The following is a 24440-nucleotide window of genomic DNA, read 5'->3' as shown; positions in this document are numbered from 1 at the left end:
CCTGTATTCTAGGCGAGATAGTTAACATCTCACCACCATGGCATCCCATTATGATGATGGCCAGTTTGTGCAGTCACCCGTGACGAGGCTGGGACTACCAACTCGCCGCACTCGAACCCGGTTTACGTCGCGAGCGGCTGACTCTGAATTCGAACGCGGGTGGTGATCACGGCGGCTCCATGATTGATGAGACGCAGACAAGCCACGGTGACCGTCGCCGCCGCTACGGACCCACGCGGGGGACGTTTCTTTCCCGTGAGGGACCCGTCGTGTCGACTGCCATGTGAACGGGCTCTCATCCTGCCTGTAGATAGAGGGAAGTCGCTCGCCTCAGATTAACCGCACACCTGCACCAGTCGGCTGCCTTTTTTATTCAAGATATTCTCGATGGCTCTGATGGACCGAGTGCCTACTCTACCTCTCTGTGAGAGTCTTGTAACGTCTCCCCTTGGCCGTCGCCTCTTCTCCCGTGTTCGCCTGCACGTCTGTGCGTCTCTTGCGCCCCCCCCACCCCTCGCCCAGCCCCCCCGTACCAGTGGCAGCAGACGTCCGAGGATGTCACGGTCACCTTCGACCTCCCGGAGGACACGCCCAAGGGTGACGTGGAGGTGACGGTGACCCCCGAGCGGCTCGAGGTCGGGGTGAAGGGCGGCGCGACGCTGCTGCGGGGCGAGCTCGCGGGCCGCGCCGACCCCGAGGGCAGCGCGTGGACCTGGAGCCCGGGACGGTGAGTCATTTCCCCTCGTTATCGTCGTCATCATTAGCAGCTGTCATGAACAATCCGCTGCTGGATGAAGGCCTCCCCGAGCCGTCGTCATCTCTTACGTCCTCGTTAATGGTCCACTCGGCACCTGCTCTACGCACGGGCCGGTCTCATCGCTCCGTCTCCGTGGCCGAGCGCGTTCCGTTGTGCAACTCCCGTCATCGGTATCGGCCGCCACCACCCATGGTCCCTTGCTGCGACGTGTCCGGCCAACCTCCACTCAGGAACCAACCAATGCTCTATTTTTACGCAGCGCCGGTCACACGCGAGACCTCGCGGTGCTTTACAGAACACCACGCAACCCCGAGCTCACCCTTGGTAACGGTGAACGTGGTGTCTCAAACAAGCCGATGCTCTCTAATACACGTGTTCCCCTTGCTGCCAAGCGTGCGTCTCCCAACCCGGGTTCAACTCACTCTTCTGTCCAAGTGTCCTTTCCCATGCAGATGCAGTATGGAAACGGTGAAGTAAAGGCTTGCACATGACACGTCACCAATGGTGGAGATTGGCGACGGAGTGGCAATAAAAGGGGGGGGGGATGTGCCTGGGGGGGGCATCCGCTGTGGAGACGGAGCGATGAGATTCGGCTCGTGTTCAGGTGTCTCCATAGATCATTAATTCCGCAGTGGATAGATGATGCTTGGTGATGTCTTGCCAATAAGAGATGTTGTGCCACACCAGCAGGGACTGATAACAATGGACACGTCCTTCTGTTCGCGTCGTCCATTCAACGCGTTTAGGACGCGGCAAATGAGCATTTCGGTCATAACAAGAGATACCACCTGCAGTCAACATTCAACTCATTCAAGTCAGCACTCAGGAGGGAGGCTTTGATTCAGACGCGCAGAGCCATTGCTCTTCTTTGTCTGAGGGGTGGCGGCGTGAGCGATCGCCCCTGCGGGCGCTGCCACGTGTTTCCCCCCGCGTGCTTTTATCGATCCAGCCCTTTAAAAGTGTTGCCCATGGGGTGCCGTGCCAAGCGTCCACGTATCCAGCCCAGTGCAGAACGCGCGCAGACAGCTCCCTACGAGTCGGATACCGCTGAGCATGACGCATCTCCTGCCACTCCGCGACCCCCGCAACCCTCACACCCTGTCCGTTTCCCCGGCCACGCGACGGCTCGGGCTGCGCATCCATCACGTCGATGATGAGACCGCGGCTCAGATTCCCGCGGAACATTCCCGTGTCTCCGGCACACGACTGTTAGCAGCCACTGAAATAGCAAACGGGAGGGCAACTGGATGTGGTGTGTTGGGTTGTGGACATAATTTATGAGACCCGGCTGAATTAAGCCCTACATGAGGGTTTGATTCCCGCTCACGGCTAACATCAGTGGTGATTATCTGAACCAGTTCTGGGCCTCCGCTAGGTCTATTCAGCCTCAAATGGGAATCTTGTGTGCTGTGTAAACATTGCCACTAGGGAGACAAAGACTTCCTGGCGTGATGCTGGCCATCCACCCCCTCGTGTGCCGCGCCGGCCTTCAAAGCTGTTCGTGAACAGCATGTGCCCTCCCAGTCGGTGAAGGCTTTATGAGGGGCCTTTGTGTGTATATCTGTGTGTGCGCTTGTCTGTTCGCGCGTTTACGTGTCCGTTTGTCGCTCTCAGTAAACATATGCGTTCGGACTCCATCCACGGACTGGGCGAAGGTTCCCAGAATGCCATGCATAATTCATGAGGACCTTACAAGGGCTCCTTGACTTGGGCAGTCACTTGTTCTTGATGCTAATTCCTGCATCGATATTCGTACAATGTCACCAAGACTTGGGGGGGGTCCCTGGGGGGGTGGGGGGGACATCTCCACGCGACCGCCCCCCACAACCGACACGCACAGGAAGTGATGCGGCTGCAGGGACGAGTGACTTGGGACGTAGCCAGGACGCTTCTGGAGTTCGCCAAGTGTGTGACGGTGTGTCCCACGGTGCCAGCGTGATCAGGTATGGCCAAACGACCCCCATGACCGACACGGCGCGTGGGGAATGGCCCCCTTTTCAGAGCCCACTAATCCCGGTACCCACTCCCATCGGCACAAAGGGACCGCTGTGTTCCATTGTTTGAGCTGCTTGTCGATCTCGACAAGTACAAAGCAACGCAGTGCAACGTGGGTGTTTGTATAATGCATGACCAGAGCTGGATTCCCGGCCACGACTAACATCGGTGGCAAAGCGACATCTGAACCAGTCCTGGGCACCTCCCACCCTTTAGCCACCCGCACTGACCAGCGTGCTGAAGTGTGACCATACATCCAGCAGTGGGATGATGAAACGCTGGCAATCATTCTTGTACTTGTACGATACAAGCTGTATTTGTAAGGCGTTCAATTGGATCCGGAATTCCCCAGCATATAGCGAGGCGTTCCAGAACGTCGCAGCGTTCCGAGCGAGTGCTCTGCTTTGGAGTAACTTCCTCCGCGCGGAATCCGCAGCGAAGCCCTCCCCCACTCCACCGCCCCCCCCAGAGCTGCTCCGCTGGCGATCGCTAATTAACGTCGACTGCTGGTACACACTCGCTAAGACACCACCGCCACAGTGGAGCGGGGGCGGGGGGGAGCGGAATGTGGGGGTGTTTGTGATTGTGGAGCTGACAAAAGGGAAGGGGCCGAGGGATGGCGGTGGGGGCCGTGGGTGCGTTCCGTCGGAGCGCCGGCACGTCGCCATGGGAAGGGGCTGAAGAGGGAAGTGGCGCTAATGGAGAGCGCGGTCACTCACACGCGCCGAGAGGGCCGCGGCGGCGCCGTCAGTGCGAGACGAGCGCCAGCGCCTGCCCCGCCTGCTTCCAGGGCTTTCTCGCTTCTACCCCGGCGGCAGCCCGGAATGCGACTCCACGTGCCGGCGTCGTGGGCTACAATTGCCCAATTTGAAAACCACGCGAATCGCTCGGCGGTTCCGACCCATCTGTGAGACATAGCGCCTTCGTGATCGCCGTGTGTGGCTACAATGGTGATGGTTTCAGGTACGTTGGTTGTTCTTTATTCGTCTGCAAAGTGGCTGGAGCTCGACGCTGTGTGGTTGGAACCTTTGCGTGGCCATTGAAGGTCACGCAGAGACAAAGATCCCCCGTATAACCTTAGTCGACTTTTTGGGTAAGAGCTGTTAGCGAGAACCTTTGAAGGCTGGCACTGCACACGAGGGGGTGGGTGGCCAACACCATGCCCGGTCGCCTTTGTCTCCCGAGTACTGATGTTCACACATCGCACCAGATACTTATTTGAGGCCGAGTCAACCTACAGGAGAGGCCCAGGCTCTGTTCGGATATTCGTCACCGGTGTTGGTGGCTAGCGTGAATCGAGTCGCTGAGTTTATCACGCAAGGCGCTAACCACTGTGCCACCGCTCCCCCGATCGGCCACACACAACGTTAGGTCACTCACGTAAGCGTCGTCCAGTTAATAACAACGCAAAGCTAAACGTACGTCACTGCCAAGTCGAAAATACTCCCCCCCCCCCTCCCCGATCAGTATGGCGAAGATGCTCGCAGTGACGGAGAAACACTGCAGGCGGTTTAGAAATGGGAGGAGGCCTCGTGGGGCCACAGGCCGTATGAAATTAAGTCGTGGGCCACATCCAGCCTGAGCAGACACGGCCCAGACTAACAAACCGCTGTAAGCTCACGCTGTGTGTCACGGGGCTGCTCCACTCGAGCCTGAAGCTTTATTAATTGGAAAAAATAAATACTTTCAAGTTACGGTCGACAGCTGCCACGCTTGTTCACAGCCTTCGCTTGGTGGAGGTTGCTGCTCTTCCTCTGCTGCCCCTGTAGTCTAGAAGTCTTTCTCCCCAGCCACCCGTGCTGTCGACTCCCTACCTCTGTTCGAGTCCAGGCTCTCAACATCTTCCAGCCTCTTCTCCTCTGACTTTCACTTATTATTGCCTTGTCCCTTAAAAATAGAAACGGTGCACGTGAAACACATAAAAATGAGACGGTATAAACAGGGCCACGCTAAGCAATGCGCGAGTCAAATCGTGACCCCCGCAACCCAAAGACCGACCGTGTCGTGGGGGTGCGGCGCGTCGTGGGGGTACGAGTCTGTGGCCGCCTTGCGAGCCGTGCACCTTCGCGTTGCGTGCAGGCTGGAGCTCACGCTCATGAAGGCCGAGCCTAGCGGGGACTGGGCCGAGCTGCTGGCGGGTGGAGTGGGTGGAGCGAACGGAGCGAACGGAGCGACTCAAGGGGACGACTTTGAGCGGCGGGTAGGTGGCGGCAGCGGCGGCGTGGCGTGAGCCCGTGCAGTGCAGGTGCCCGCTCTGGTGTCCTCCTCGCGCTGGTCCTGGCGCCGGCGAGACGCTCGTGTGTCAAACACAAACACACGCAAGGACGTTGGCAAACGCTACCCGAGTGCACAGCATTTGTTCGTACAGTGGGTTTGGTTTATCCAGGAAAGCCTCACTGAGTCTCGAGACTCTTTCAGGAGCGTCCTGCTGCATCGGGATGTTTGGCCAATTCACTTGATGGTACCCTCCCACGCGAAGCCAAACTGAGAACCCGGGGGGGAACTCGTCACGCGTATGTGATGTGGCCACAATGAGAATGATCTTTCCACTCGTGCGGGTTTGGCTTCACGTGGTAGGGAACTGGAGAACCCGGAGAAAACCCCGCCAAGCATGCGATGGGAGAACGCTCACGAGGTCCCGGCAGACAGGTTCACTGACCCACTCGCTGTGCTGTCATCACCTTGCTACTTCGTAGCTCGGCGGGTTTGGGAGTTTCACAGAAGCCTGCACCTCCTATTGGTACGGTTGGCTAGGTATGGTGCGAAAGAAGTTCTACATACATATACACGCATATATACGTCCACACATATATACACCAACCCTCGCTTCCGAAGCGCTGGATGGCAGGCGGAGCGCACGCCCGTGTCCGGCAATGCGGGCAGTGAACGTGGCTCATCCACACGGCGTTCACAGTGCCGCGGCGTCGAGATCGCTCGCGGGCGTGACGCGCCGTCCTTCCGGCGAGACGGGGAGTCCCATCGCTCGACAGCCGCATTCGCTACGGACGCAGCAGCCCGGCCTGCCCGCGGCACGTGCTCGTTCGGGTATTTATTCAACCGATTAAACTGTTTCTCTCGTCGGTGCTAATGAGTGTTATTTGGCACCCGGGACATGTGGCGATGCGCGCTCGTGCCGGCATAGATTTGCTCGTTAATCGAGTGTCAGCTGTCACGCTTCCTTGCCGAGCCGGGAAATGCTAATTACTCCATTTAGCATGGCACAGCGGTTGTTAACCTGCTGGATTGGCGCGCTCGCCGCAAATTAAAGGACGCACGTGTGAAATGAGATAGTGTGGTGAGCGCCACACTCGGCGGCCTTTGTATCCTCAGTACTGATGTTTACATACTGCACGAGGTACTCGTTTAAGGCTGAGTCGACCTAGGGGGAGCGAGAAACCGGTTCAGATACGCGTCGCCAATATTTGTTGTGAGCAGTAATTGAACTCGAATTGCAGGGTTCGAATCGTAGCACACTAACGGCTTGGACCCCCGCTTTCCACACACACGGGGACACACTCGCACGCACTCACACACCCACACGCGTGTACATATGACTTATGTGCCGGGCTGAAGGAGCAGCTGAGACTGTGCCTCTTGATGATCAAAATAATTATAATAATAGCCAGAGGCAGGCATCACCGATCTCCATACTCAAGTGCCCAATCCATGTAATACAACAGAATTAATTAAATATGAGGTTCACGGTTCGAATCGAGTGGCCGCCCTGGTGAATATTGCGGGCATATTTACCGTAAAAAGTACTGTGTGCACCGCCTGCTTCACAGTGGACGTCAAACATTCATTGTGATGTCGTTCGCAATTTGTGTGCTGATTGTGGAACTGTTTTGGAGGTGTCTGGTAGGCTGGTGTGTGGCTGGTGTGTGGCTAGTGTGGGCGCCACTGTGTGAGCTTCTCCTCCTTTGCCGCGACGTTATCACCAAGGTTGTGGTTGCGGATCATGTTGTCAACCGTGGTTGTAAACTGATTTTTTTGGGTTCAGATTGATTGCGGTTGTAGTTTTCGTGTAGCTGTGGTTCGAACGGCTATCGTGATCACGGTCGCGATTGTGGTAATTGCCGTGGTGCTGGTCGTGGTGGTGACCGTGGTTGCGCCGTCAGCCCGTGGAGCAGGTGGCGTACAACCCGCAGCAGCTGGAGGAGTGTGACGCCGCTCCCGAGGAGATGGCCACGTTGTGCCGCATCGACGGCGACTCTCACGCGCGAACCTACACGGTGAGCGTGCTCGGTCGACTCGCCACACCACGCACCGTCGGTGAGGAGGACGATGGTGAGGACGATGACCCTGTGGGCGAGAGCGGCCGTGCAGGGGGTGGCGGGGTGGGTGTGGAATCGGGGAATCGATGCGGAGGCCTCGCTCCGCGGGAAAATTGCTACCCCCGAGCAAACGCGCGTCGGATAATTGCGCCGACCGCAATTAACACAGATTGCTTCGTAATGGAGCGAAAATCGCCGTGGGTTGGGGGTGGGGAAGGAGGCATGCATTGAGATGGGGGGGGGGGGTGGTGGAGCCCAGGAAAATTTCCGCCAAATACAGACCCCCCCCCATTCCCCCTTAACCCCACCTGTGGTGATAATTTCAGCTTTTATCTTGGGGCCACTTGAAAACTCGTTTTGTAATTTCCATCGACCACTGCCACCGTCATTCCCTGCGTGCTCACTCGGCGCCGGTGGGTTTGAGTTCACGATCCGGCACACGAGTCCATTTCCTCCTCGCGTGTGCAACCGAGGTTTTTGAGAGTGTGAATGCTTTGTTAAGCGTCGGCTCTGTCTGTCTGCGTATAGCTCCCGTAAACGACACTTCAGAGTAAAGCTGTGCTGCAATTCGGGACTCGCCAGAGCGAAAGCCAAACAAATCGATGAAAGTTGCGCCAAACCAGTGATGAATCCACAAAGCATCCCCGACCGATGCCGTGATGATGACGACGATGATGGCAAACGCTTACGGAAGGGAAACAGCGAATTGGTCTGCGCGTGCGCCCTTTTTGACGATGCGTTTGTCACCACGTCGTTTTCCCCGCCGCTCGTCTGGCGGGCGATGCCAAGCGGCCGCGTCTGGAGCCGATGAGGCGTGGCCCTGCTCCCGCCACACAAAGACAACGATCACCGTGTAGCCTCGACAGACTGTCCGGAGCAAGTGCTGTCGGCTAGTAGCACCTAATGAAAGCTGGCATGGCACACGCCCGGCCGTCTTTGTCTCCCAGTGCCGCACAGGGTGCTCATTTTAAAGATGATCGGACCTAGGAGAGAGCCAGGACCCGTTCTGATAATCGCCACTGGTTGCTGGTGGCCGTGAGCGGCAATCGAACTCTGGTCGCCGGGTTTTGAAACAGGGTGAGCTAACCATTGCACCACCCATCGTCTCCCAGCAGACGCGTCACCGATCTCCCGGCACGCCGCCCCGACGCGCCGGCCGCCCGCCCGCCCTCGGGTTATCTCGTCGAGTCGTCATCCACGATCGGCGGATTAATTTCCCTACAGCGCAGTGAAGTTTGTGACAAATCGAAGAAATAAACAAATAAGCAAATAAATGACGGCGAACAACGGATGCCTCAGACATCCGGCCTGGCTCCGAGCAGTGTCACCGGTTGCCGGAGACAGCTCAAAGCCGGCCGCGGTAATTATTTCGCGAGGGCCGCACGCGGGCGTTCGGTGCAAAACCCCCGCGGGGCAAAAGGTCGCACGAGCGTTCTGCGTCGTCCCGGGCCGCGTGTTTGGCGCCGCGATCCCTCCTCGGTCTCTCGCCGAGATGGTCCCCGTCGAGGAGAATCGGCATTCCGTGCGCGCCGCGTGTCGGCGAGCACCGCCCGGTGCACGAGGCTCAAGTGTCATCATTACGAGAAGGGCCCACCGCCCCCCCCCCCTTCCCCCCGCGTTTCTCATCCGAACAGTGAATAAATAAATAAATTGGCATCCCTATTCTTATTCTTCCCTCTCGAGCTACAGCGGGCGGCAGGGCTAGTGTGGGCGTTCGAGTGTGTAAAGGCGTGGGCGTTTGAATGTGCGAGTGCTCAAGATCTTGGGTGCGTGCGTGTTAGTGTAGCGGTCAGCGCATTAGTGTAGTAGGTCAGCGCATTGCGCTATGAACTCAATCCGAGGTCGATTCCCGCTTATGGCCAACACCCGTAACGGATGTCTGAACCGGTCCTGGGCTTCTCCTAGCTCGACTTAGCCTTAAAATGGTATCTGGTGCGGTGTGTAAAACATCGGTATCGGAGAGACAAAAGCGGCTGCGTTCGGCAGCGGCACTTTCGCGCGTACCACGTTTCGCTCCACGCGCCGAAGATGCTGCCAGCACGCGGAGAGACGCACCGGACGGCGCACGGCGATAACCGCAAACGCGCCGGAGAGAACTCTCCGCGTCGTGACACGTCGCTGATTGCCGTCGCGCAGTCTGAACGAAACCGGGGACAAATGGTCAAAGGGCCATGGAGCCGAGCACATGCGCCGCTCCCGCGAGGCTCCGCGCGTCCCTCCTGAAGGCCGAGTGAACAACGCAGTCATCTCCCCCCGCTGTGCCTCCGAGGTGCTTGAGAACCAGTGCTGCTGAGATTAGGTTTTTCAATGAACAATTGGGACAAATTGCCCACGCCGCGGTCTTAATGCAAGGACGGGAGTGAGAGAGCGAGAGAGGCGTGCACGCGGGAGGACGAGGGTCCTGGGAGGGGGGGGGGCAAGGGTCTTGACGACGGGAGATGGGGGGAGGTGGGGGGGTGGTTGGTTCTCATCATTACCATCATCAGCCACGAGTAACCCACTGCTGGATTAAGGACTCCCCAAGCCGCCGCTCTCTCTCGTGATCCTGCGATGCAACATTCGTCCCAGCACCTGCGCACGAGCCCATTCCATCCCTCCGTCTCCTCGGTGGACGCCCTGTCGGACACGTCCCGTTCCTCGGATGCTGCTCCGGCACCGTTCTTGACCGTCGGCAATTGCATCCTGCCCATGCCCCGCTCACTTGGATGATGTCGTTCACCTGCGTGTCTTCTCTCATCCACGTGTGCCTCTGTCTGTCTCCCGGGGTAATCACCAGCATGCATCTTTCCTGGCTTCCGTTATGCATTGTTCGGTTTTTTGTTGCTGTGTTGTGAATGGCCGCGGTGTATCTGTGCCACGTGCGCAGTACGCGGTGATTAATACATGCCGGGGTGGGGGGCAGTCGGAAGGGTCGGGGGTAATATTCAGGCCACGATAAGCCGAATCCTTTTCAGCGTGAGAGGAGAGCGGCGGGCCCCGGCGTGGCGGCGGCGTGGCGGCCCTGACCACGGGTTGTGCCGGTGCCTTGCCAGGTGAACCTGGGCGGCCACCAGTTCCTGTTCACGGCACAGCTCGCGGCGGGGGACATGCCGGGCCTGTGCCTGCGGCACGACGTGGACGCGCTGCTGTGGCGCCCGCGGCCCCAGGACGACGCCCGGCCCTGGGAGCACTTGGACACGTTCAACGCCCTGGGTGAGCGTGGATGGGGGACGTTGCACAGGGCGCGGCGGGCGGGGGATACGACGCACGGCACAAGATGAAAGGGTACGCGTCGCATGGTGCCATAATAGGCCCGAACTCTTGAGCCCTTGGGTAGCATGGGTTCCGTGAACTCAAACAAAAGCGGCCGCGTGAACTCGCAACACGGAAGGGGGTGGTGTGTGGGGGGGGGGTTTGGGAGAGCGGCCGGTAACGCACCGACGATCGCGGGGGGACATCGCCCCGCAACCCCTGCACTCACCGTAACGAGTTTTCGATCGCCGCGCAAATTCTGTCGCCGGCGGTAGCAGCGATTCTGGATGGACTCGGGCGATTCCGGCGTGTGCATGGAGAGAGTCCTCGGCGAGCCAGCCAACCGCTTGTTCACGATGAATAGCGATCGATGCGGTGGCTTGTGGAGGGATTGCCATGCTAAGTCGGTGTGGCCGGGTCCTGTCAGCACACACGCCAAGCCCGATAAGTCAGTCTCGTTTATAACCCCGTGCACACAAAGACAAAGATCCCCCGTATAGTCTTAACAGGTTTTTGGGGCAAGTGCTGTTAGCGAGCACTTGTTCGGGCCAACACGATACACAAAGGGGTGGGTGGCCAGCACCACGCCCGGCCACTTCTGTTGGAAAATTTTGACACGTCGCGCCAGGTACTTATTTGAGGCTGAGTCGACCTCGGGGAGGCCCAGAACCGGTTCAGATAATCATCACTGGTGTTGACCGTGAGCGGGAATAGAACTCAGGTCGCCGGGTTCATGCTCACACGCACGCACGCACGCACGCACGCACACACGCACACACGCACACACACACGCACACTTACATGGTACAGCTGCCCGTTGTCGCTGCCGATTGCATTAACGGTTTTCAAGCACGCCATGCCGACCCCCCCCCACAGCGCCACAGATACAGGGCTAAAGCTAGACGATAGGTTTAAGGGTTGGAGGTTATTGGTTACAGTTAGGGTTTAGAGTTAGAGTTTAAAGGGACAGGTCTCACACTCAATTACGGACCAGGCTCCATGCTGCTCGCCTTGTGAGTTTCTATGAGGTCGGGCGTATTCTGGTTTGCATCATCATGAGCGATGGGGAGTGGGCGATCATCTTCGCTGCAGCGGTCACGGAAACCTTTCCTCGCTGCCCCAGTGTCCCGCTGCTTGATGACGCACGTCACCCACCCACGCTGCTCACTGACGAATTCCGCACGCACAGGTCTACGATCCCTGTCAATCTCCCTTCCCCAGTAATGACTTGAATCGTGGGCACGGGTTAAAAATCCTGGAGTCACGGCTCCTCACTCCCTTCCTGTGGGTCGCAAAACCTGTGGTCTAATGAACGCATGCGTATGGCGGGGGGGGGGGGGTCGTGCGAGGCCACGGGACCGCATGCCCGAGCGCGTGTCCGCGCGTAATTTGCCACGCGCACAATTATCACGCCGCGTTACCACTCGCAGCGTCGCCTGTTTAACCCTCGCGGCGACGCCGCCACCCTCGCCGCTGCGAGCCGCGCTCGCCGTGCCCGCCGCGGCTTTGGCTGTGTCGCGGCTGTGGCTGTGTCGCGGCTTTGGCTGTGTCGCGGCTTTGGCTGTGTCGCGGCTTTGGCTGTGTCGCGGCTAGCGCGCGACGCGTGATGCGTGACGCACGCGTGTGCGGAATACCCGCGGGTGCCGTCGCGGTGACTTGGAAGGGCCGGCGAGGAGCGGTCCCTGATGGCGACCGGCAGCCCGGGAGATCCCTTTACGAGATTGATGGGGCGGCGCTGATTTGTGGACGCGCCGTATGTTGGCGCTGACGGTGATTAATTGAGCCGGAGCCTGGCGCTGCTGAGCGGATCCACTGCTCTAGGAAAATCGTCTCCGAGCCAACCGAGCGGCGTCCACAAGGGGTGATTCTCACTTGGTAGCGGCTGTGGTTTCACAGGGAAATTGTTGTCGTTTTCCCCGCTTTTATCCCTGCTGCGCTATTGGCGCCGCTGTCTCGCGGCGACACCCGTGAGTTTCCGTGCGAGTCGCTCGTGACTCCCTTGTGAACCCCGCTCCCTTGCAATCGCGGGCAGCAGCTGTGACCCGGATTGGACCCTGGATCTCCCGGCGGTTCGGCGTCTCTTACCTCCGAGCCACCCGGCCAGCCGCCCGGCCGCCTCTCCGTTTTAACTTCTGAGGGTTCGCCCCGGTGACAGGGGGTGACGACGGGCGGCCTTGTTGACGTCCTGTCACTTTGGTGAATTTAATTTCCTTCTCGAGTGGCTCGTGGATTATTTAATCTGAGATTCAGCCGCCTCCTCCCCGAGCCGGATTCACTCTCTCGCGGGCCGACGGGGCCCGGGGTGAGGGAGGGCCATCGTGGCCCACGGCCCACAAACCACACCCCCCTCCCTGCGGCCGTGTGGTGGAATCTGATTGGCCTGTGCCTCCTACTGACCCATGATCTGGTGTCTGTGCAGGGGGTCAACTGAGTCATGTAGCAGGTGGCGAAGCTGTGTGCGCGCTGTGTGCGCGCTGTGTGTGCGCTGTGTGTGCGCGCTGTGTGTGCGCGCTGTCTGTTGTGTATGTCTGCTGTCTGTTTCTGTGTTGCATGTGTGTACTGTTACCCTGTACTCGTGTGTGCTGTGTGTGTTTAAGCGCTGTATTTATTGTGTGCTGTGTAGTCTGCATGCTCTTGTGTTGTCCGTGTGTTTCCGTACTGTGTGTACAATCTGCTCTGTGTTCCGCTCCCCCGCGCTGCCCCCCTCCCGTGCTGCAGGCTACGTTCAAGCCTCCAAGCAGGAGCGCAAGTTCCTGGCGTGCGCGCCCGGCCGCGCATTCGCGGCGCTGTGCGAGTGCTCGCGCCGCGTCTTCCTCTACCGCCAGCCGGCCGCGTCGCCCGGCACGCAGCTCCGCAAGCGCGGCCGCCCGGGGGACGGGCGCGTCGCGCGCCAGCAGGTGAACGTGCCGGCCCGCCGGCAGCGCAACAACGACACCAATATAACCACGCCCACGGAGCCGAGACGGCGGCACTAACATAACGACCGCGGGGATGGACGCGTGGCGTGCCGGCGTTGCCCCCACTGCCTCCTCCAATAAAAACAACAAAAGCTAACACTACCCCCCACGTGGCATCAACGTCATGAAGCCCATTTAGGCACTGGCAGGCAGGCAGGCCTGGCCCGAGCCGCCCTCATTGGCTCATGCGTGCGAGAGCCGCAGCCGTGCTGTCCAAGCGGAGCCAAGGACTCCCAAACTTCGTATCGCAGTTTCACCTCTATCTCCACGCGTGCCGGTGGCAGCAGCTCTCAGGCCCCGGTTCAGGAAGCACAACACTCCACTCCGGATTTTCCTAGTCTCGGGTGACGACGCGTGCAGCACGCAGGTGCATTTTCGCGGGACAAAGAAGTTGGAGAGAGCGACAACGATGATGGCGGAAGTGTGTACAGGGATCTGTGTCTCCGTGCGTTTACAGAGTTCCAGGAATGTGTTCCAGGAATAAATTTGGCAGCCACATCCACCTAACATTATATGATTATAGGAATACAGGGAATGAGAATATAGGATTGTTGTGGATAGCCGGTCCCTTACGCCAGTAATCTCTACCCCGAAGCCAGCCTAGCAACGTTCCGGAAATACATGAGAAACAAAGCACGATATGCATGACTATGTATGCGGCGAGGGCGAGGGTGCCGGTGAGGTGAGTGGAAGGGTGCGGTGAGAGCGATGGTGAGGTGAGCGGCGCTCGTGTCTCCTGCAGGTGGCCACGCTGGAAGCCGCTGGCTCCGAGCCCTTCCTGGGCTTCGTGGTGACGGACGAGCGAGTGTTCCTGCTCACGCAGAGCAAGCTGCTGGCGCTGCGCGTCACAGAGACGGCGCACGGATAGTGCAGAGACGTACACACACGCCGCCTTACAGAAGCACACACACGCTTCCTTTGAAGAACCACACACACACGCTTCCTTTGAAGAACCACACACACACGCCACCTTGCAGAACCACACACACACACGCCGCCCTGTTGAACCACACACACGATGTCTGGTGGGAAGGAGGTGATGGTGGTGGTGATTGCGATATCGTGTGAAGGGCGATCATGATGATGGTGGTGATAATGTTGCATCCGAGTCGATCGTTTCTCCACAGAGGAGAGGCCTCCATCCCTCAGCGCGCTCGCCGCCCATCCCGCCCACCGTCCTTCACTCGCCCGCTCTGAAATAAAGGCAAATTCTTTTTACCCCTCGGCCAGTGCGTGCTCATGGCGCGCAGTCGCGCTCACGGTCGCCCTTTGGCTGCGAGGGAACCACAGGAAGGACCTCTTCGTGCTTCCCGTGTTGGACAGCTGCCATGGTAACGAGCCGGAGTGGCGTTGGCTCCCTGGCGAAATCCAACAGACCGGACCGTGTCCCATCTGGTGGCAACCTTCAACCAACAGCGACCTCTCGCTGCTCCGTTCGCACCCCCAACCCCGCCTACGGCCAATAGCGTGCGAGCTAATCCCCCCCCCCATCCCCCCGTGATGGAATCATCTCGTGTAACAACACGGGGCGATCGATTCACAGAGACCCCCCCCCCCCCCACTGAGGTCACTGCACCTCTGCGGTCTCTCCCTGTGCTGCTTGTGAACAATGGCCATTGTGTCAATAGCGTCGCCGATTACTCTTGCTAGATCCGTGTTTCTATTAAAGGCCACACACGCTGTTGTTCATGGTTGCTCCTGCCAGATGGGGGGGGGGCGGGGGTTGGGGGGGGAAGGGGAGCGGTCGAGATGAGAAGTTCTGGACGACGCCAGAGAGAACGGGCAGGCAGGAGTTTCGGACCGGGCATGGGGTGACAACTCTGCAATTGGCACACAGGCGGTTCACTGAGCGCTGTAATCACAAACTGGTGCCTGCCCCGATCCCTCTGGCGTCCTTGTCGGCGGTGCGGAGTGAAGAGAGCGAGCGCGGTGGGGTCGATGGTGCGCGGCATTGTCGTGGTCGGCGGGAGGCCGAGCGCGGGCTCCCCAATGGGACGCGGTTTTTCTCTGGGATTCGCCCCGACCCTTGGGAGTGGGGGCATCTCCAAACGGAGGTCTCGCTCTGCGCGTTCATGACGAGCGCTGTCGGGGCGAGGAGAGGGTCGCCGGGTCACCGAGAGATGGGTGCGACTGCCAAGCCACTGCTGGATGCAGGAGAGCCTTGAGACTCGGTGAGGCTCAAAACTTAACCCTGTCGTGGTCACCAAATAACAGCAACGATGGCATGGCCACAACTTCCACCGCTGGTCTCTCCCGAGGTGAACATCGCCGATGACGATGATGGACGTCGTGCCGGGGGATCTTCACTCGCGCTGACCCCACGCGGCGCGCTCCGCTTAATTAACGCGTCAGGGGCCAAGGCCCAAGGTCGCAGAGTCATTAGTCCAGGTGGGGGGGGGGGGGCAAGGGCAAGGTGGAGGAAACCAGGCTGAGTGCGGACCCACCTCCCTCCCCTCTTGCCCCGTCCTCTGTCCATTTCCGCGCCTCTCCGCTCTCCCCTCTCCTCGCTCTACACCCCCTCGCATCACGGGCAGAGAGTTTCACCCCCCCCCCCCCATTTGCTGCCGTGCCATTCCGTGTGGCCGACAATCGGGCGGAGGAGGTTCCAGCCGCGGGCCCAGTGGAATTATCCGCGATGGGCGCCGAGTCGCCAGCATCTTGGGGGTCGCAATAGGGGGTAGTCAGGGTGGTGGGGGAGGCACGTGCGATGTGAATCGGAGATCGGGGCTGAAGGACGCACCTGATGGGCTGTATTAGCTTGGTATGCTCACGCCAAATGCTCGGACCCTGAAGTGGATCGAGGGGCCCGGCAGTCGTGAGGAACGTGAATGCGGCACAAGGGCAGCTCTTTATTCGGCTCCGAATCTAACCTCCAGATATCACGCACACGCGGATGACTTTTGTCTCGATGTCTGCAGCTCTCCTCGCTGCATGCCTGGCTTTTATCTCTGCCGTCATCTCACGGGGAGTGCATACACTGAAAACGGGGGGGGGGGGGGGGGGGGAGTCTCCCCCAGACATAATCTCTGCTCATGGCAACCCAAAGAGTCAGCACCCAACTCATCGTTATTGTGAAGCCGCGGACGAGTCTCGTCCACGCGTCTAATATCTATACAGGGGTCCTTCGGATGCCCCCAACAGAGACCCCCGTCAACCCCCTTCCGCTGCAATCCCACCCACCAGTGTCGCCTCCCCCAGCAATGCTTCCCCGCTTCGCGCAGCTTCATTGCCGACTTGTCTCGCTGCACGCGGCTTCCCCTGAGGTAGGACACACACCCAGCAACTTCTCCAGGGCCGCAGCTCCTCCACATGGGAACCCACAGGTCCACATGTTCTTCATAGCTCCGTCAGGGGCCCACAGCTCCACATGGGAACCCACAGGTCCACATGTTCTTCATAGCTCCGTCAGGGGCCCACAGCTCCACATGGGAACCCACAGTGCCACAAGATCTTCATAGCTCCGTCAGGGGCCCACAGCTCCACATGGGAACCCAAAGTGCCACAAGATCTTCATAGCTCCATCAGGGGAACACAGCTCCACATGGGAACCCACTGCCACAAGATCTTCATAGCTCCGTCAGGGGCCCACAGCTCCACATGGGAACCCAAAGTGCCACAAGATCTTCATAGCTCCATCAGGGGAACACAGCTCCACATGGGAACCCACTGCCACAAGATCTTCATAGCTCCGTCAGGGGCCCACAGCTCCACATGGGAACCCACAGGTCCACAAGATCTTCATAGCTCCGTCAGGGGCCCACAGCTCCACATGGGAACCCACAGGTCCACAAGATCTTCATAGCTCCATCAGGGGCCCACAGCTCCACATGGGAACCCACTGCCACAAGATCTTCATAGCTCCGTCAGGGGCCCACAGCTCCACATGGGAACCCACAGTGCCACAAGATCTTCATAGCTCCGTCAGGGGCCCACAGCTCCACATGGGAACCCACTGCCACAAGATCTTCATAGCTCCGTCAGGGGCCCACAGCTCCACATGGGAACCCACAGTGCCACAAGATCTTCATAGCTCCGTCAGCTATGAAGATGGTTGGAGCGGGGCCCTGCGGTGCGAGTGGATGCCGCTTGCGCCGCGGGTCCCAGTGGCCCCGAGTCACCCGCGCGGGACGCGAGGTCGCAGCGTCCCGGCAATCGTCTCGCGAGCGCCGCTACGGGACACGTGACGCCGCTGCTGCTGTGGCTGTGGCTGCTGTGGCTGCTGCCGTTCTTCTTAATGAACCGTGAACAGAGTGGAGAAAGCGTTTCGCTTTGCCCGGTTACCTCTATTAGTGGCTCCCTGCGGAGAGGAGCCCACAGACCCCCAACCTCTCCCCTCCCCCCCACCCCCACCTGCCCTCTCCTCCACTGGGAGTGACTCCGACAGCCCGAGTTGGGCTGGGTCCTCACACAAGTCCATACACGCACAACTCCGTTCTGTCTCTAGGCACAACACCACGGCTTTTCACCATCAGCCGAGATATCCAGACTGCAATGCGGTCCAGCCAGCAGCGTTTGTTGCAACAATAACACAAAACCCTGGGCCGGTTTCCAACTTCTGGGCTGTGATGGTCGTGGTGGTGGTGGCGGCGGCTACCCATGTGGCCTGCAACCCAGCGCTGTGGTGGCAGCAGCGAGGGGTGGTGGATCGCCACACAAACGGGGGTCGAGGAGGTGGTAACGCGCATGTCCACCTGGTCCCAGGGGCTGATTCAGCTAGTGCGGGGCCTGTAACATGTGATGTTATAAAGGGGCCCTAAATTAAAAAAAATACACAAATATTAAAACACAAATTTTTAACTTGCATCGTAAAGTAATTGTATTTATTAATTGCCATACAGCCAGATAATACGACAAATCGCTAACTTTAAACACCCAGTCGTTCATAAAAGTTGAAGGCGGTATAGCACTATAGTAATAGAGCAAGTGCAGAATCACTGAACCGGAATTGATAGCTTGAAAGTGCCGGGCCCGGAGCATATGTAGCTACTTTTGCTACCAGGATAATCCGGCACTGCCTGTTCCGCCTGTACGCGAGAGAGTGATTCCCCGTGGCGCGCGCAGGTTACTCCCGCTGCCCCGCTGCCACGCGGAGTAGGCGCTCGTCATGAATTGGCCGAAAACACCTTCACATGTGGAGGCGCGCAGAGTTTGGGCAATTGTTGGTCGGGACGGCGCCTCGCCACTTTCCTGCTGCTAACTGCTGCTGCCTTCCCGCTCCTCGTCTCTGGTTCCTCTTCCTCCACGAGAGCGGGGAGCGGGTCCTGTGCGGGACGAGTCGACACCACCACCACCATGATGACGGTTGTTGCCTCTCCAGAGCAACACAATTCAGCAGCATGTTGCACGACAGCAAACAATGACGAGGCCGGTTTTGCCCTTCGTGCTTGTTAAATAAATGCTGCCGGATCGCCAGAGGTTATTTGGCAAGGGCACTGCATTGCAATTGCGGTAAGTCATCTATTGACGAAATATAAGAATAGGTTTTATCTGCAATAAAACCGGTGTAAAGATGGTCAAAGCGCCAAGTAGATACCATTTGCAAGGCATCAAGTGCATCAACCTCACTCATGCAAAGTTGATGCCTTGGAAAAGCGATATTCTGTTTGGTGTTTTGAACATCTTAACACCTGTTTCATTGCCAGAAAGAGTATAACACCCCTTCTTATTTCCCATCATTTTAGAGACTGGCAAAAGGGTCCCACAGATATCCTCCATTGATGTTAGGATACAGTCCTGGGAATAATTTTTTTAAATAAACATTTGCAGAAAAATATATGAAGCAAGTACAAAAATATGTTATATCACAATATTAAGTAAACAATTGGAAGTTAATACTGGTAGGAACCTCCTGGTTACACCAGCCAACAGGGGATTATTGTGTCCGTCTGTCGTGCAGGGAGGGGCTGGGTGGGGTGGGTGGGGGGTGAGAGGGGTGGGGCTGGTCACCTCGTGGTGCCCTTATAAAACTCAATGTTTAACCTACTCACGCCGGCGTGTGCCCGTCCTCAGTCGGGCATATTTGCGGAACACACCACACCGCCGTTGACGCTGGCCATTGACCGAGCAACCCAACGTTCCTACCAGCTCCCTCCGCAGGAATGTGTTACAGAGAGAGTACTGACCAGAGATTGCATACAGAATGGCGATGTTATAAACATTGCTGAGGCTTGCTGGCGTATCGCAGGGCGGCTACGTTAAACACAACTCATCATCATCAAATAATAATGAATTCAACTTACAACGTGCACATTTCTCGCTCACTATGGAAGAGAGAGAGAGAGCAACTCGCAGGCGCGAGGATAAACCACAGACAATGCGGGAGCCGGCGCCAACAATTGCCCCAAGCCCCTGAGGTCTTTCTACATCATTAATTAGCACGTGCAAGGAAATCCGAGCACGCGGAGGAAACCCACGCGTGCGAGGGGGAAACACTCGATCCCGTACAGGTGGAGCAGGTGGAGTTCCACGTGTTTTTGCTGCTCCTGGCAGAGCCAGTCTGTGTTCTCCTCCTCGTCATGGGCCACGGGAAGGGGAGTTTCACGCCCCGTCGGTCACGCGGTGATCCACCAACCCCATCGCGGCTCCCTCCGCGGCGAAACATTTGAATTGGTTCCTGATAATCGTGAACATTGTTGCATCTGTAAAGAATCCAGGACTCCCCCACCCCCCCCCCCCCCCCCAAGATTAACACCGCGCTAACAACCACAGCCCGTACCCAGCGCCGTCTGTTTCACTCGCAGTGGACGTGAAAGAGTCAGTGGCGCGATGCGCAAGCGTCAGGCCGTTGGGGGAGACCGTGGGGGCCCGCGGGGTGGAGGGTCTCCGGCACGCGCCGCTAATCCCCGAGCCCCCGAGATTCTTCTCATCAGCTTCATCATCCGCACCACCACCACCATCGTCGTCGTTGGGCATCATCAGCATGAGAGAGACGCCCCGGACGTAATCCGCTCACAGCAGGCGACAAAGACAAAGACCACCCGTGTAGCCTGGCTGCTGTTGGGGCAAGTTAACGAACACCGATGAAGGTGTGACGGCACACGAGGTGGGGGGGGGGGGTTAACCAGAACCACGCCCGGCCGCCTTTGTCTCTCCAGTGGCGATGTTTTTACGACCTAGGGGAGGGGCCCAGGACCGGTTCGGATCATCGTGTTGGCCGTGAGCGCGAGTCGAACTCGGCTGGGCGGGTTTGCAGCGCAGCGCGTTTCGACCTCTCGGCGCGGCAGCGGAGGTGCAGGGCTGTCACGAGCGCGCTGTGCTCAGCACCCAGGCCACCCGAGTTCGACTCCCGCTCACGGCCAACATCAGTGGCGAGTGTGCGAACCAGTCGTAGGTAGACTCGGCCTTAAAGGAGCACCTCGCGCGCGCTCTGTTAACATCACCACGTGCGAGACAAAGGCGACCGGGCGTGGTGGTGGGGGTCACATCACCCCCTCGCGTGCCGTGCCGGCCTTCACAGGTGCGAACAGCACTTGCCCCTACAGTCTGTTACGGGGGGGTGTATGTTGCGTGTATGTTGTATGTTGTGTTTATGTTGCGTGTATGTTGCGTGTATGTTGTGTGTATGTTGTGTGTAAATGACTGCTTAGATGTGACATGGTCCTTTCTATCAGAGCCGCGGCTTCGTCGCCATGGCAACTGTGGGTAAGGAGGCAGCGAGGAGCCGCGTATCCCGGGCGACGGGGGCGGGGGAGCGGGGAGGGGGGGGCAGGGTGGGGGGGCAGGGTGGGGGGGCACACGAGAAATAACCACAGCGATATCAATTATAATTATTATATAAATTATAATTATAATCATCATCACGTCTTCGCTGAGCACGGGAGCGACGCGACAGCGCCTCGCCACGGGCAAACTCCACGTTCCCGTGACGGGATTTTGCCAGGTCTCTCTCCACCGACGTCGCCGTCGTCCCAACAAAGTGGAACTCGGCGTGTCCACCGCGGAAGGAGTTCCGTGGGTCGAGCGGGACCCGCTCGGCTCGCCACTCGAGTCGTCCTCGATCGACTCGGCCCAGCGGGACAGCCAGAGGGGGGGGGGGGCACGCGGGACCCCCCCGTGGGTTTAGGGGGGGGGGGTCACCCGATACGAGAACCTCCCCCCCCCCACCGCCTTCACGAAGCCTCCGAGCGCGGTGAGCTACGGCCTTGCCACGCGACCCCCATGCCGCGTGCAGCACGGGCGGCCGTCACCCATCAATCCACCTGATCGAGCACGAGCTGTAAATCGGAGTTCTTGCTCGAGACGTTATTTCGGAAATCTGCGGTCTCCGCCCCGAGCTGCCGCGGATTTCCGATCGGTGCACGGGACGAGATCTCTTGCCGCCACCACCGCCGCTGCTGCTGCTGCTGAGTGGTGGTGGGTGATGGTGGTGGTGCTGGGTGGTGGTGGTGTTGGGTGGTGGTGGGTGGTGGTGGTGCTGGGTGGTGGTGGTAGTGGGTGGTGGTGCTGGTGGTGGTGGTGCTGCTGCTGCAGTCGCACGCCGTAGGGACACTATAAACACGAAGTGCAATTCCGGACCGCGCGAGTTGAAGAGCTCCGGCGGCTTTCATCGCGCTGTGATCCCCGCTGTGAGATCCCCGCTGTGATCTCCGCGGGCGCAAAACCCGGCAGTAAGTTCGAGTTGGACACCACCACACGCCGGGCGAGGCGACACCCTGGAAACTCGGCAGCGGCAGCCACGCAGCGAGCACGCGGGGATGGCGGCACAGGGCGGGGGGGGCGGGGGGGGGGCGGGGGCCCTGGGGCCACGAGAGAATTGTAGTGCCCCCCCCCCCCGCTGTCTGATTACCCCCCACCCCGCCCCCCTCCAATTCCCCCACGCGACCCCCCCCCCCCACTTACAATTCACCCCTCGCTCTTTCTCCAACTCTCTCATCCCCCCCTCACCCTCCACCACCCCCCCGCTATCCATTCCCTCGCCCCTTTATCTGAGTCGCTCCTTCGCCTCCCTCCACTCACCCCTCCCTCCATCACCCTGCACTCGCCCCTCCCTCCATCACCCTCCACTCACCCCTCCCTCCATCACCCTCCACTCGCCCTTCCCTCCATCATCCTCCACTCGCCCTTCCCTCCATCACCCTCCACTCACCTCTCCCCCCCCCCTGATCCTGTAAACGCCGTTCAGAACCAATACAATCCTCGCTGTTGATCCTCGCTGTTGATCCTCACTACCGTTCCCACAAACACACAGAAACACAAACCCACAAACACACACAGCCACAAACAAACAGACACAAACACACACAGAGACACAAACCCACACAAACACACACAGCCACAAACAAACAGACACAAACACATACAGAGACACAAACCCACACAAACACACACAGCCAAACACACACAGCCACAACACACACAAACACAAAGACACATAAACACAAACAAATATGTAACGGGTTCTACGGAGGCACACACTTGAACTTGGAGGCCACACATTTTTTACCACACTCCAACAGGGTAACTACATAAACGTAACAACGGGTTAACTAGACCACAACGGGGTAACTATATAAGCGGGTCAGTCAGCAACAACCTGCCTGACCCACGATGCCGAGCGTGACGACCGAAGACCGAGGATCGAAGAGACGCAGCACCGGCGGGTTCCATGTCGAGAAGACAGCCGTGATTGCTCTCGGGACCTCCCTTTTATACTCCGAGAGGCGTGGCCTCGCTCCGCCCTCGACCACGCCCCCTTCTGGATCTCACCAGAAGGTTCTCGACCGAGCATCACGTGTCCCTCAAGCCCCCTGTTTACCCCCCTCGCTACCCTGTCCCGGTTACGTGGCCCTCTCGTGTTCACCCAGAGTGTCACGTGCTCACCTGCCCTCTCTCTGACCGCCACCAGAGCCATGCCCCCGAGGGCCGCTTCCATGCCATGCCGACTCTGGTGCCAGAGAGAGTTGCTCAAGACGCACAGATTCACTCTTGTGACAGCAGCTGCGCTAAACGCGATAGTGACTCCATTTAGGGGCCGCCCATAAATGACGTCACGCACCTGGGGGTGGGGGGGGGTCAGACATTTGTGACGATGTGTGACGAGGGGGGGGGTCAAACATCGTCCAAAATCGCGTGACGTCATTTATGGACGGCCCCTTACGTCACTGCAAATACACAAACAGAGACACTCACAGACATCGACCCCGTTCCCTAACTCTCGGCTTTCTCATGCAAATACCACTCGCTCTGGAGGTGGAACCCAGGTCAAACACCGGCGCAGCAAATACCAGGATAACGGGGGGGGAGGGGCTGGGGGGGAGGGGCTGGGGAGGGTGCCACTCACGGTGACCCTTTGTCTCCGTGCCCCTCCCCAACACCAAGAGCCCCCCCCCAGCTCATTAATATTCATAGCCGCGGTACAGAGACCGGGCACTGAGCGCACAGCCACGCGGCCCAGCGGCGGCGGCGGCCTTCTGGGAGCGGCTCGTGGCGAGCGGCTCGCGGTTCGAGGGTCCAGCGGCCGCCCCGGTTAACGTTGCGACGCGGCGTGAACCGCGCGCCGTCATTAGCGTCGACTCAACCGGCGGGACGTTAAAGATGACCCCGTGGCGTCGTTGGCAAGAGCAGGGCGCATGGTGCGTGTGTGTGGTGTGTGTAGTGTGTGTGGTGTCTGGTGTGTATGTGGGGTGTGTGTGGTGTGTGTGGTGTGTGTGTGGTGTGTGTGGCATTGTCGGTGTCACGCTCCGCGTTTGCTAAGACTCGGCAGGGACTCCTCTTGAAAAATGAGCAATGAGACTCGGTGAGGCTTTCCTGAGTAAACAACAATATAGAAGGTGCTTCCAAAAAATGTTAACACTTACATGAGACTGTCGTTTTAAGGGGAAAATGAACGGCTAATACGACGCTGTAGCATGATAACAAGTGTCATGTTGTTGCAAATTCTCAGAAGTGTTCACATCTTTTCGAAGCACCCCCCTGTGTATGCATGGGGTTGGTCGGTTCCAATTGGCGTGGGAAATCTACCAGCGTCCCCCACACGAGGCCTCGTGTTTGAGTTCCAGTGAATATCTGTGAAGGCTCCCTATTAAGGGGGCTCCCCCCCCCATCCTTGTCACAAAGCTACCGCGGCGACCTTGCCACCGCAGCTGCGCGCGATCTGGAGTGTAACACGCCGTCAGCGAGCCATTGGCAGCACTCGTCATCCCAAACAGCCCCGACCCCCAGGCTCACCCGACAGCACCCCCTAACACCCCCACGTGGGGGTTGGGGGGTGAGGGGGTGGGGGAGGGT

The 24440-nt window shown here is 58.8% G+C and overlaps 1 protein-coding gene across 2 annotated transcripts in view; it reads left to right on the top strand.

Annotated features, from left to right (window-relative positions):
• NUDCD1 (NudC domain containing 1) overlaps positions 1-14865 on the top strand; it is a 31214-nt gene extending 16349 nt beyond the window's left edge. Inside the window, exons 6-12 of one of the 2 annotated variants that reach the window (XM_078875938.1) lie at positions 523-727; positions 4832-4952; positions 6871-6984; positions 10059-10218; positions 12976-13154; positions 13957-14091; positions 14342-14865. In XM_078875938.1, coding sequence (XP_078732064.1) covers positions 523-727; positions 4832-4952; positions 6871-6984; positions 10059-10218; positions 12976-13154; positions 13957-14082 — 905 coding nt within the window. In that variant the 3' untranslated portion in view covers positions 14083-14091; positions 14342-14865. Of the gene's footprint in view, positions 1-522; positions 728-4831; positions 4953-6870; positions 6985-10058; positions 10219-12975; positions 13155-13956 lie in introns of both variants that reach the window. The other variant, XM_078875937.1, reaches the window with a different exon arrangement.
• Positions 14866-24440: the final 9575 nt, after the last annotated feature.

Source organism: Lampetra fluviatilis, chromosome 42 (assembly GCF_964198595.1).
Source record: "Lampetra fluviatilis chromosome 42, kcLamFluv1.1, whole genome shotgun sequence".
NCBI classification, from domain to species: Eukaryota; Metazoa; Chordata; class Hyperoartia; order Petromyzontiformes; family Petromyzontidae; genus Lampetra; species Lampetra fluviatilis.
Note: the sequence above shows the minus strand (reverse complement) of the source record. Positions and strands in the feature narration are given on the sequence as shown.